Genomic DNA, 15,030 nt, shown 5'->3' with positions numbered 1-15,030 from the left:
CTTGAGATTTTAGAGATGAAGAAAAGTATTTTTAATTTTAACATGAAAAATTACTATGCACGCAGACTAGTAAAAAAAATACTCTATATTTTCACGGAGAAATATTTTTTAGTTTATTAAAAATACTTCATTAAAAATCAGATTTTTTTGTATGTGAAGAACTTATAATTTTTACTGAAAGACTGCCAAATTTTGTGAAGATATACACACTATATTAAAAGTTAGTAGTATCAAAAGTATAAAGACTTTAACCCTCTCACCCCGGGTATCCCTAACTGTACATGACACAAGGTTTTAGTGTCTTACATTGAAAATGTAATTAAACTACTTTTTGTTTATGTTATACCAATTAGTATAGTATAAAATTTAAACTAATAACCCATATCTTTATATTATATAAGTTTTAAGTTCTTAATTTTATAAGCCAATATTTAAAAAACAAATCCTGAATTTTCCGTATTGTGACTCACGTGACATATTTCCTTTAGGTATCTTCTCATCTCTATTTTACCCCCCCCCCCTCTCCAAGAAACAACTAAATTAATCAGAAATGACTCACTATAAAATCGTCATTGATCAGACAAACCATAATTTTTATAGCCGTCAATTTTCTTTCGTAACAGAGCTATCAAATAGAAAATCAGACCCCTCATGTCACATCCTCTCTTTCAGGATTTATTAATAGTTCTCTCTTACGTTTAATTATATATCCAAAGCCAATAAAAAGTCAAGGTTTGATCTATCAAAATGATGTATTGTTTAACGTTTTGTTCTGAACACAAAATAGTCAATTTCACTACTAATTCAATTTTGGTTCTCATGGGAATCACAATGGCTAGCTTGGATGCATTTGTAACGGCTCTTGTCACATAGTTAGAAAGCCAGAAAAATTGTGATTGTTAGAGGAAATTGTTTGCTTTTTGAATGTTATTAATCTATGTTCTTTGGTGCATTATTTAATTAAATAAAAATTATTTAATGCACTACTACCATTAGTTTAAAAAGTAGGGTTAACTGTTATCGATAGTCGAGAGAAAAAAAAAACTCAAGTAAGTCCTTTATTTCTTGTTTTTTATGTTTATTCTTATTTATTATTATAAAAGTAACTAAAATGTAAAAATAGATGTCTCTTTAGGTTAGTTAATGTTAGCTTAGGTAAAATATACAATAATAAATATTTTTCACGAGGCACACACGTGAGCAGCTTCTAATAGCTCATGGGTAATGTAATTCAATAGCGTAATGTGAGCTGCACATTCCCCAAGTGATTTACAACTTATAATGGCACGAATAGTAGTTAGACACGGTTCAAAGGGCAATAAACCTTGAAAATTTAATTATAAATAGATGTGTAATGTTATGAGTTTAAATCTACTTGGTCAAATTGACCAACCTTGTATAGAGTTAGGATAGAGAAAATAATGGATAAAATATAAAGTTTTACTGAAAACAAACATTTGAAATTATTTAGGAGGTATTAGATATTACACAAGTGAAATTTGGGATTTTTGAGATGAAGAAAACTATTTTTAATCTTAATATGAAAATCACTTTACACATAGATTATTCAAAACAAATACTCAATATATTCTTGGACAAATCTTTATTTTAGTTTATTAGAAATACTTCACTAAAAAATATGATTTTTTGTATGTGAAAGACTTATAATGTTAATTGATAGACTACCAAATTTTGTGAAGATATACACACACATATATTTATATATATTGAAAGTTAGAAGTATTAAATCTATGAAGATTTTAAACAAGTACAAAGAGGTCACGTGGTCGGTCAAATTGACCAAGCCCGTGTGGAGAGAGTTAAGCGAGCTCCAAGAGGGCACGTGGTTGGTAAAATTAAACAAACCCGTGTTGGAAGATCCCACAGTGGACATTTATCAACAGAAATGGCACATATTGACAATGATGTAAAGTAAGGATGTTTAACCCACTTCCTTCAGAAGTGCCAATCATAACTCATTTTATGACCTGGCTCTTTGACAAGGGTTTTGCATCTTCCACAGTCGCCTTATGTAAGGTGGCCTTATTGACTGCCTTTAGATACTTAAAAACAAAAATGATTTGAGTCCCCAGTGCTCTCTGTCCTCACCAAATCATTTCTGGTCCTTTTTCCCAAATGACTGTTTCATTTACGTAAATACGATATTACAGTGGTATTACATGCTTTTTCTCAACATCTGTTTGAGCCCTAAGCCTTATCCACAGTTGCTTTATCTAGGTGGGTATGGAAATTAATTCATATTGGTTATTCTGGGTTCTCTTTGGAGGTGAAGAGGTTTCTGCGTATCATGTCTCATCAGGTTAGTCATATTTCTGTATCCTTCACAGCTCAGTTCAATGGCCTTTGGAGAACATTGTGCAGATTGGTATGTGGACCTCCTCCAATACTTTTATCTCACATTATTTACATGATGTGGCAGTATTTTCTTCTGAGGGTTTTCAACTAAAACATCCAGTAGATTATAAGGGGGTGTCAGTATCTTAATTACTAATATTGTCTCTTTACTTTCCAGGGCTCCTTACCTTGTTTTCACAGGAACCCACTCTGTGGTGAATATTGTCCAGGCAGGTGTGCTTTTATCAAACAAATTCCACACGAGCAACCATTAATACAATATACCTTATCTAGGTTGCAACAGGCTCTGTAGAAAGGTGGTATTCCTTAAGACCACCTTGAGGCAGACTGGGTGGTAATACTATACTATGCTGGGCTGCCACTCATGGACTATCATGTGTAAAGTATAAGGGGATCCTGCTTGTCCTAGCTGATCATTGGATTGAATAAATCAGGGTCGGTTTGCTTTTAAAAAATTTAGGGAATTTTAATGCTTGGCTATCTGGCTGTGTTGAGTGTGGCCCTTCTTTTTGATTAATATCAGTCCAGTACATTGTTCATGGAAGACAGTCCATTGCCTCCTCGTAATTCCAAATGCAGAGTGGTCCAATCCTGGATATTTGGTTGAGCACAATTTGTTCCACATCCTACTCATAATTCTGGGGTTGTGGAGTAAGGAAGAGTGTTCATAATTCTAGACTGATTGAATTATGTTTCCTCAGGTTGAGTATGGCATACAGTATCCAGTCATTCGGAGTTTTGGGTGTTGCATTTTGGACTTCTTCAGGTTGAGGTGAGGGTTTGTCTAGTTTGATGCTGCTAATCTTCTTGTCGTGATTTTGGTGGCTTGGAATGCACCACTCAGTAGCTACAGGTTTGAATTCACTCACAAGTATATATATTGTGGTCCAAATGCTCTAGCCACCAATGTGGAGTTTAGGGACTATGGCCCTATAATTCCAACCCTTGCAGTGGAACCTTGGTTATCTTGTTGGGGCCTGGCCAACAGTGATGACATATTCCACCAGCAATGCATGAATTAGATTCTGGGTGAAGAGCATACATATTCTGAATGTAATGCAGTTTCCCCTACTAGGGCACTAGTTTTCTATTGGCACACCCACATTCTATGCAGACACGTTATCAATGTGGGATTCTAGTTGTAGTGTGAGGGGAGGTAAGTATGTTTTGAAAGTTAACATTTTCTTAAATCAAAAATGTTTTTCCATTAATATTTACCTCCATTCACACTCTCCCATCCTTCCTTCCCACCGAGAGCTGGTGTTAGAGATTGTGGATTGGGTCGGTCTAGAAAAAGTGATAATCTTTTTTGAATGAGTACCAGGATACCAGATCACATGGACATAGGTTGACAGTGTCACGAAATAGATATTGCCAAGGGCAGTTAATTGGGGAATAAGAAACTGGAGCAAGCGAGTACAAATCAGACCAATGTTAGATGGGCAAAGGAAGAAAACCCTAGCAGTCAAGTAATAGCTGTAGTGTGAGAGGAGGTAAGTATTATTGAAAATACATTTTTGATTCAAGAAAATATTAACATGTATATTATGGAAGCCTATGACTTCTTACTTTGTTATTGTGTATACTTACTTTATATTTTATTGGACATTTTTTTTAAACTATTTTAAGTTGAAGGAAGACACTTGATCCAGAATTTTTCAGTTCACCTGTAGGCTTTCCAATAAATTCACAAACTAGTTATTTTCTGCTGTTTTTCAGAGAAAGTTACATTATTTGTATTTTTTGTTAATGGTATTTGTTTTTCCCAAGGCTGCCCTTGCTGCAGGATTTTCTGACAAAACTCCTGCACACACTGTTACCCAGGCTTGTATTTCATCTAATCAGTCAGTAAATACAGGTAAGCATTAGTCTTTCTCTAGGAATTAATGCCAGGACATAACATAAGTTTAGCAATTGAAAATATTTTGTTTTTGCATTCCTTTTAGCTGGTTGGATATTTTTGAAGGTTAATAAAAATAATACAAAAACGTCTGGTTTTGAAAATTCCCAATACATTTTTACTTGAATGTATGTGCTGTTTTTTACTAGTATAAAACAAGTTTTTATTTGTGCTATTTCACAGTAATTAATTCTGTTTTGTTTTTAAATAGTGTAATTGGCTGCTTCTGAAGTTTTATTTGTCAATTGTTAAAAATAAAAAATACCATAAACAAAAATAAAGCACCTTCAGAGCTATCTTTCTATGATTAACTAATGCCTAAATATAATAATAAATTCAAAGTGTAAATGAAACTTACATTTTCACTTAATCTCTGTCTCCCTGAAATTGTTTACCTTGCTTTCATGATACTAGCTGATGGTTTTTGTAACAAACATGGTTTTGAGCCAATTGATATGTGTTTTACATTTTAAATATGTACATATTTTGACTCTTTGCCTTAAAAAGTCTCATTTAAACACTTTCACTACAAAGGTATAGATAAGCAACTATCTCAATGCCAGATTTGTTTTTAGATACACAATAAAAACTATTTTTACATGTTATTCTTTATTTGAAACTTAAGCTGATAAACTTAGAGAAGATTGATGGGGAAAACAATTTCTCCAAACTCCTTGGGAGAGCAAACCAAAAAGACCAAACCAATGGTTGGGAGAGCAAACCAAAAAGACACAGTAAGCCTCCACGTACTGATAGATTGCAAACAATTTGTAGGATTTGATCTAAAGGTTACATGAAAACCTACAAGTTACATGATCTTTCATGTGTAATGGGTGGCTTTTGTGGAACGTAGTTGTTTAGGTTTAACTGAACACTTGTTACAAATAATATTTGTTTGATACCAGGTTATAAGGTCGTGGATTAAGCACACAAGCCTCCAATTTAAGGAGGTTTATGTTTTGAATAAAGAAATTCACACAGAAATGGTTTCAAGACAAATACAAAATACTTTTATTGTAAAATATTCATCTATTCACTTACATTAGTTGAAACAGAAGAACATCAAAATTATTGAACTCTTCATATCAAAATTACTTTGCACACAGACTGTTCAAAACAAATACTCAATATATTCATTGACAAATCTTTATTTTATTAAAAATACTTCACTAAGAAATATGACTTTTTGTATGTGAAAGACTTATAATATGAATTGAAACACTGCCAAATTTTGTGAAGATATATATACACACACTATGTTGAGAATTAGAAGTATTAGATCTATAAAGACTTTAATCGAGTACAAAGAGGTCACGTGGTCGGTCTACTTTACCAATCTCGTGTTGAGAGAGTTAAGTGAGAGTAAGTTACTTTGCATCTTGTGCACAAAAATTAATTTGAACGTTCAAGACAAAATTAAAAAAAATAGTTCAACTTACCAATATTATTTATTTGTTCTATTTTTGATCATTTTTTTCTTTTTACTCAATACAAAACAGACATGATTGTGAAATAGTATGATCTTTTAACAAGATGAAATAAGAAACTGTGTAAAAAAATATTAAATGAATTTTATAAGATCTAAAAGTAAAAAGAACGTAAAAATATATAGTAAGTGAAGTAAATTAAGTATTTTAAGTAATATAAGTCACAATTTCAAACACAGAAGCTTTAAAGGTAGACATATAATTTTTCTGATGTTCTCTTATGTCACATTTTCAGCCACTAGAGCTTTAAAGATAGACATTATAATTTTTCTGATGTTTCAATAAGTCACATTTTTAGAGTTTTAAAGATACGTATTGTGATTCCGAAACATAAATACCTCTGCTCTCACTTATAGCTGTTACCCGACTGCCAGGGTTTATTTCTTTGCCCATCTAAACATTGGTCAGATTTTTTCTCGCTTGCTCCAGTATTTTATACCCACTTAATTGCCCTTGTCGATAATTGTCTCGTGACACTCTCCACCTACATCAGTGCACCCTCTATCCTGGTACTGTATATAAGCACCTCATTCAGAAAATGTTATTACTTTTTCTCGACAAAGCGTCACTAACAGGTTTCCCAGTATTGCAATATTTTGAAGGTTATCAGTATTATCTAGTTGATTTTTGTAATAGTAATTTATGATAAATGAATAAAAAATTAAATATTTTTTTTATTCTGATTGGCAATCCAATCTATGGTACAAATTTGTGGAGTAGTCTGTTGGCTTTTCAGGCCCCTTGTGGGACAGTGGTGAGTTTGCAGATTTGTAGTGCTGGGGTTCGATTTCCTCGGGTGGAAGACGTGGATGCTCCAACGTTGCTTTGCTCTAATAAAACAAATTTACCTCAAAATGTTGTTCCAATCATCAGTAATAATAATAAAAAAAAGAGGCCACTTTGGTATGAGCTGCCTTTGATTTATTTTTTCTGTTGGTTCTTTGAGAATGTGATGTTTTGGGCTTTTTCCCGGTTGCTTTTTAATCTGCTCCTTACTTGATGGTTGAAAGGCCTGGGAGTGAAAGTTTAGTTTTTCTCTCTATCCACAGATATTGTGGTTCATGCTTGAAGGTTTAAGGTTTGCTTCTCAGTTTTGTGAAGGAACAGTTATACTCTATCTGACATGTTGTCAGAACTTTGTGATTTAGTCTACCACTGCCAGGTGGAAGCATTTTCTGACTCTTAAATAATACTTCTGCTCCTGGAATTTTGTGATTCTAAGGGAGTTTGTAGCTAACTGAGTAAATCTATGTCCCCTGGTGTAACAGGATAAGTATGGACTTCCAACTTTAAAATCCACCATTTTGTTTTCCTTTCACTTCAGTTTGTTGGAAGACTCTCTGGATCGCCAACTTCATTGATGACGAGCTAATTTACTTGTTAACATGCACATTGGTTCAATTTTAAGCTTCTAACTTCTTCCCTGTTGTCATTGGGAGTCTAGAATTTTTATTGCCTCCTACAGGGAATCATAGTTCCACCCCTATTCATGGGTCCTGACCCCCAACATCAGCCCCTTGGTACCTTAGTACTCATAATAGATTCTGTCTATATTCAAGGGTTCCACTGCTTGGTCAGATCATTAGTAGCATTGATAAGTATTGTATACCTTCAAGGTCTGTGTAGGCTCGGTTTTGAAAATTTCTGGACCTGTGGTAATCTTAACCATGAATCCAGGAGCACTGCATGTCTTTGAGTCAGGATTAGTCATTTAGTTCATATATTCACATCTGTTATCCACCCAACCTGTAGGGTTTCTGTCTCCTGCAGATCATTGGGATTTGGAATTTAGTTCTAGGGCTATCACAGTTTGGTTGGTCTGGAGGTAGTGAGAGATTTGTGCTAGTTCTTCCGAGGTTTTATTCCTGTCAGTTGTTGGGTCTGTGCAGACAGGAGATTGGTGTCCAGTCATCGATCTTTCTCCTCTATATCCATGCCTAGATTCTCCAAGGTTCACAAGTTACTCATGCATCAATCTGATTTGACATTTGTTACTGGGATTGTAAATGTACACTTTTGCTGTATTTGGCTCCTGTCTGCACATTGCCATAGTGGTGGAGTCCCACTACTATCGATGTTTGATGTGCTCAAGGGTCATGTACTGCTGTCCCGTGTTTTTACCTTCTGACTTGCATCGGCTTCACGTGGGTTCTGCCATTTTGTACGACTTTCCTCGTCACTTCCATTCCATCGCTCTATGCACACACCATTCCATGGACGACCGGTTACTGCTGGAACTATCTAATCAATTGTCAGAACATCACATCCTTTCAGAAACAACCAAGGCAGGCTTCATTTTCAAGGCTGAGACATATGTTCTTGCTCCAATTCAATATGTCATCTGTCTGGGTACATTTTATTTTTAATCTTGTCTCTCAGTTGGTCAGTTGACTCCCATCTGGCTTAATGTTATGGAATAAGACTCCAGATTCTTACTCACCTCTCCTTCTCCCATGGCATGGATGGTTCTTTCCCTTTTAGGGTTGTGGGTATCACTCAAATCCCTTATGGCTTTGGGACGAGAGCACAAGAGATCCTTTTAATGGTCTTTATGTGACCAAGTGATCATAAACATCAATTCACTGGTTCCCCAATTTTCTTACTCTGGATCTCAAGGGGTTGTTCTGTTGGGACATTACTGTGATATGGGTTCCTCTACTGCTACCTTGTCCAGAGTTCCATCTCTCCACGAATGCCTTGCTTCAAGGATGAGGTGCATATACCAACAGTTAGGAATTCCAGGGTCTATGCACAGATTAAAAGACTTTCCTACACAGTGTTTTAGTCCTTCTTGCACTTCAACAGGCAATGAATGCATCATGATCTGAGATTATTAAAGGGAAAATCATCAAGCTTCTCTCTGACAGTTTTATGATGGTGTCTTGTGTTTCTCATTGAGGAGGCACTTGGTCCAGGGCTCCTTATTTTTTAATTTTGGACCTCCTTTCTCGGGACCTTTCCTATCTTATCATCCTACTAGCTTGCCATGTTCTATGGGTGATGCCTATGGTAGCAGGTTGATATTCTCAGTCCTATCTGATTCTCCTGACAGAATAGATGCTGCATCACAAGGTTCTGTTGAATTGGCTCTAATTATGCAATTTTAAATGGTGGGTTGGCCTCTCATTGTATCACCTAACTACTATTGTCTCATTTTTGGGCTTTGGCAATGATTGCATTCCATCAGGACAAGACAGGATTACAACTCTAGGTCTTCTTATGTTACACAAGGTACAAAATATGGTTCATTCCAACCCATTGTCGGGTCCTGTTGATAGCACCAGATTGGCTGCTATACCCTGGTTTTTGCTTCTGCTGTACCTTCTGAAGTATCCACCTCTTCTTCAGCATGATCTGCCTTGATACGCCCAGCTATCCAGAAGCTCAAGTTTTAGGCATGGAGATTATGCAGTCTTTTGCATGGCATTGAGGTTTAATTTCTAAGGTTGCCATGTATCTGTCACAGTTTTTGCTTAGTCTGAGATGAACATTTATCAATGGAAATAACACTCATATCAGCAATGGTGTATTGAGAGGAGGTTGAACCCATTTTGGACAGAAGTTCGAACCATAACTAGTTTTTGACCTGGCTCTTTGGCAGAGGTTTTTGCATCTTCCACAGTCACTCTGTTTAAGGCAGCCTTACTGATTATTGTTAGTTTATTGCGACTACACAAGTCCCTATACTCTCCGGATTCCTCAAGTCCTTGGATCCAAATGACCATTCCAGTTACCTAATAGGTATATTAAGATTACAGTATAGGCTCTTTCTCAGTACCTGTTTTTGCCCTGACTTATATGCCATGTATCCCTTTAACCTGAAGGTTTATTTTTTGTGGCTGTTGACCTACAGACATCACTGGTCAGAATGATTTGCACTGTTTGTCCACAAACCGCCTTCTTATTATCTATACATCCTCAGACCAGTTCTTCTTACCCAAGACACTGTCAGACAGAAAAGGGGTTAAAATCCTTTTCACCTATTTATTCAATCACTATTTCTCACTTTTATGTCTGATCAGATTGTGGTCATGTTCAGTGAGGGTCTTGAAGGTTTTGTTACCTGCTCTAATGCCTTGAAAGATGCTAGACAATGATTTTTTCTTCTGGGCTTTCTTTGAAGATGAGGAATTTTCTGTGAGTCATGTCTAATCAGATGTGTCACATTTCTATGTCTATCTTCCACATCCTCCCCATAATTCTGGGGGCAAATGGAATGTACCTTACCCACACGTTTGGGGAGTGAGGATGAATTTTCATAATTCTAGACCGGATGAGTTCTGTTTTCTTTGGTTGAGTAAGGCATACATGATCCTGTCATTTGAGTCTGTTGTGTTGCCTTTCAGGCTTCTTCAGGTGGAGGAGAAGGTTTGTCCACTTTGGTGTTGCTTACTTTCTAGTCGTGATTTCGGTGGCTCGGAACACATCACTCTATACCCTAACTACCAACGTGTGATATAGGGCCTAAGACCCCTTAATTCCAATCCAGAGTAGTGGAACCTTGGCTATCTGATTAGGGCTGGCCTATAGTAATGATCACTCTTATACAATTCCACCCAAGATACAGGATTATGTTCAGGATGAAGAGCATGCCTGTTCTGGATGTAGTGTGATTCCCTCACTAGGGTGCCAATGTTCTATTTACACACCCATGTTCCATGCAGATGCTTTCTGTATGGATAATGCCCTCACCAGCTCCTCCACCTTCTCAATGTGGGATGCTAGCTATAAGTAGGAGAGGAGGTAAGTATTTTTTGGAAGTTAACATTTTCTTAAATTGAAAATGTATTTCCAATAATATTTACCTCTGTTCACACTCTTCTGCCCTTCCTCCCCACTAAGAGACGGTGTTAAAGATTGGGATAGAGTCAGTCTCAAAAAAGTGATAACATTATCTGAATGAGGTGCTTATACACAGTATCAAGATAGAGGGTGCATTGATGTTAGCGGAGAGTGTCATGAGACAAATATTGCCAAGGGCAGTTAAGTGGAGTATAAGACTAGAGCAAGTAAGAAAAAATCAGACTGATGCTTAGATGGGCAAAGGGAGAAACCCTGGCAGTCGAGTAATAGCTATGTGTGAAAAGAGGTAAGTATTATTGGAAATACATTTTCGAATTTTGGAAAATGTTAACTTTCTATCATTTATTGTGTTAAGTCTTAATTTTGTATCAAACAAAAAAATTTCTTTCTAAAATCTGTATATGTTATTAAAAAAAATTGTATTGGTCACTTCTGTCATGTTTTTCTCTGTTAAAATGAAGTTTAAAAAATATTTCTTTGTTCTCTAGATGTGGATTGACTACTGTTTTTAAAGTTTAATAGGTGTTTAGATAGATCCAGTTGGAATATTTTCTAGTTCCTTCTTATTAATTGTATATGTTTTTCTACATGTACACATTTTGAAAATAATCAACAAAGATGGTAAAATTTTGATTTGATTTTAACCTTAACTATAAATTTGTCTGAGACTCCCTCCAAAGATTGCATGGTTAAGATTTTGTGAATTATTCTTAATTTAAAACTAACTTGTTTTTCATAATTTGTAGCACTACTTCATATTAAAACAATTTGCATGAAATGCTAAAATAACTTGTTTCCTTGAAAGTAAGTATAACATGCATATATGAACTTTTATGTTTTAATTTGTGGAGTTCAACAAATCGTATAATGGATTAATCAAATAAATTTTTCATTATAATAAAATCAAACACACAAGTGATCACTATGTTTTCTTATCATGACATGATGTTAACATGTATAATATTGTCTTCATTGGATTTTTTTTCAAAGATAATCAAAGTTAAATGGTTTGTTAATAGCAATGAACTTATTGGCTACGGGTCATTGTGAAGTGGCAATAGCTGGTGGAGTTGACTACATGTCTGATGTACCTATTAGGCTTAGTCGGCCTATGCGTAAACTGATGTTGTCTGCAAATAAAGCAAAATCTTTGGGGAAGAAAGTTGGATTGCTAATGAAGCTTCGACCAAAATATTTTGTTCCTGAGGTGAGAGATATAAAAAAAAAGATGACTAATTGTTAAGTATTGAAGCATTAAGTACTTGTATGGTCGGTAGCATTAATTTAGTATCTATTATCTGTAATGTATACAGAAAGATGGGTGTTTTTCAAGTTCTAAAATAGTTTTCTATATCATAAGAAAGAAAGTAAGATTGAAATGTGGTTTTAATGGCTAAGTATCCGTGAACATGTTATCTATCATAAGCAGTTGCAAAAAGTTAAGTTGTACATGCCATGTTGATGGTAGCGTGTTTCAAAATTGTGCTTTAACTGTCTTGATACAGGTAGTTAGCGCACATGTCACAATATTTTAGTTATATTAAAAATTTAATTGAGCTTCTTTATCATCATTGTATACAAATATATATGGAATCAAAACATAGCCTATAAATCAAATTTTAATTTCTTAATTTTGAAAAGGAATATTTAAATAAATTCTTCACTTGCCTTATTTGTGCCGACTGGCCCATTTTCTGTTTGTTCATACCCCTCTACGATGTCTTGAGTTTAATGTAAATTAGTCATTATGATATATATGTATTACTATAACTAAGACATAGCCTAATTTTTATAGTTTTGATTCTTTGTGTATGGAGAGATAAACCAGAAAAGCATACCTGCCTGTCATTTCCTTTTATCATATTCTCCTTTCACAAATGCCAATAGTTCTCTCTGATATTTGCTATTATGTAACTTATAACCAATAGAAAGACAGATTTAACTTACTAAATAATGTATAATGTTACCTTGGCCTCAGAAGAAATTTTTACTTATTTTTCTTACAGATTCAAAGTTGCTATTGCCATTTAGTAGCTAAGGGAATTATCTTAAGTCACTTATGTCTAAGTTAGAAAGCCAGGTAAATTACAGTAGTTATAGAACATTGTTTGCTTTGTGTTTGTTATTATTTTGTATTTTTTTTAGTCTATATTTCAAGTAAATGAAAATTATTTTATTAGTAATATTGTTACAAGGAACTAGGGATAAGTTTTGATGAAGGGCTGTCAGCAAAAAAACAGTAGTTCAAATGAACTGTTAAATATCTCATTTTTTAAATATATTTTTTATTTATTGTAATAAAAGTGACTAAAATTAGAAAGTTATTAGGTTATACTAGATAATGAAAATAATATAAACAATTTCTTGATGAAGTATATTCATTACATCATTCAGTACTCTAACTTGAACTATTCATTTGTTGTGTGATTTGCAGTTTGTAGCACAGGATTAATAGTTAGACATGGTTTAAAGAGCAATTAAACAATAAAATTAAATAAAAACAAATGTAAATGGTTATGAGCCTTAGGCTGCTTATGATAATTAATTGTAATTTTCTGTGGTAGAGGGGTATGTATGCAAACTTGCAATGCTAGAATCCAGGTTTCGATACCCATGGTGGGCAAAACACAGATAGCCCATTGTGTAGCTTTGTGCTTAATTACATACAAACAAACTTCTGTTACAATCTGCAGTCATTCTAGAAGGAAAAAAGTTTTTTTGTGGTGGTGGTTAAGAGGTCAGTCAAATCGACCAAATCAATATATGGTGTTCAGGTAGAAAACTTAACAGATATAAAGATTTACTGTAAAAAAACTTGATATTTATTTATGAGAATCAAGAGGTTTTGCAAATTAAATTAGAAAACTGTAAGATGAAAAAATGTGTTTTTAATCTTAACATTGAATTTACCTTGCACTCGGAGTGGTCTGAGTCACACTGTGACTTCATATGTTCACAGACAAATTTTTAGTAGAAATACTTAATTACAAAATCTTATTTTTGTATGCAAAAGACTTGATATTTTTACTAAAATCTTGCCAAATTTCATGAAGATATACTTACTATGTTAAAAGTTGTATTATACTTTTATGGTTACCTGGTGGTTGCAAGCTTGGTCAGGATAACTGGGCCAGTGTCATCTTGGTGCAAGAATTTTAGGGTTAGAGAGACCATGGGATTTGTGTGCCATTGAAGCCTAATGTTCTGGTGGTGACTATGTGTACATATATTAGGTTGGTTTAGTGAATACAACAAATGCTGGGTTCCTATGTCATTCTCTATACAAGGGAGTGAAATTTACTCTGGCACTCCCACACAATCAAAGCCTGATTGTGATGCTATGCTCATATTGCAACTGTTTTGTGATTGTGTCCTACCTTCTCTGACATCATGTATCTAATATAGCTGATAAGGACATGAATATTTTTGGCAGAGATGACATACTGGACAGAGTTACATGAAGTTAAGGCTTGTTTCAAATCTTCAAGTTGTAATACACAGGTAAAACTTACTGATAATTTGTCTGCTATTCTGTCATGAGGGCCACAACGATTTTCTGATCCATAAAAGTATTTTTAATCATAAAATGAAAAAAGTCACGAGAAAAACATTGCTTAACAAACCTTTTGACTTAATATAAAAAATCTATATTTTGCATATGAATGCATTGTAATGTTTACTGATAATCTACAAAAGTTTGTTAATATACACTTACTCATTTAAAAGTTATAGCATGAAAACTATAACAAGCATAAAATGGTTACAAGGTCGGTCCCAGGGATTGAGCCCGTGGTGAAAGAGTTAATAGAAGTCTGAAATGGCCCATATTATATTATACAACCAATTCAAAAATACATATCAATTCATATGATGATAAAGATAATTATGTAAATGTCTTAATTTAATGTTCAAATCTCACATGCAAAATATTTGTAATATCCAGATAGTTATCAAACATTTCTTAAGACAAAAACTTTATATTTTATTTTCACTGATGAATCTCTGTACAGGTTTGGTTTATTTGACCAATCTTGTAACTACCATAAAAAATTAGGAAATATATATACATCAATTATGCCTCTTTCATTCTAGAATGACAACAGAATATAACATGAAAACTTAAAGATTTAGACTAAATAGCTTAAATCTCATAACATTATACATTTATATATATTTATTATTTTTATTATATTAACCTTTCAGTCATGCTTGACTAACAATACAGAAGTTACAATGATACAACTCGCATGCAATCATGTTGCCGTATCCAGTAATATAAAACTGACCTTTAGTCTTTACAAAGTGACTTGTCTTGGCTGTGTTTTAGTCGACTAGTATGTTGTAAAATACAGTCACATTTTCAATTATTATGCATTATATATGTATATAGATTATTACTATTTAGAAATAAGTTCTTAAACTTACTTTTTCTTAAAACATGGAACAGTAAATGAAGAATTAAAG

The 15,030-nt window shown here is 34.1% G+C and overlaps 1 protein-coding gene across 1 annotated transcript in view; it reads left to right on the top strand.

Annotated features, from left to right (window-relative positions):
• The window catches only part of LOC106465415 (trifunctional enzyme subunit beta, mitochondrial-like), a 45,498-nt gene that overhangs the window by 25,256 nt on the left and 5,212 nt on the right, over positions 1 to 15,030 (top strand). Inside the window, 2 exon segments of the mRNA XM_013925642.2 lie at positions 4,147 to 4,234; positions 11,586 to 11,773. Coding sequence (XP_013781096.2) covers positions 4,147 to 4,234; positions 11,586 to 11,773 — 276 coding nt within the window.

The sequence above is a fragment of the Limulus polyphemus genome, unplaced genomic scaffold, assembly GCF_000517525.1.
Source record: "Limulus polyphemus unplaced genomic scaffold, Limulus_polyphemus-2.1.2 Scaffold1936, whole genome shotgun sequence".
Taxonomy (NCBI): Eukaryota; Metazoa; Arthropoda; class Merostomata; order Xiphosura; family Limulidae; genus Limulus; species Limulus polyphemus.
Note: the sequence above shows the minus strand (reverse complement) of the source record. Positions and strands in the feature narration are given on the sequence as shown.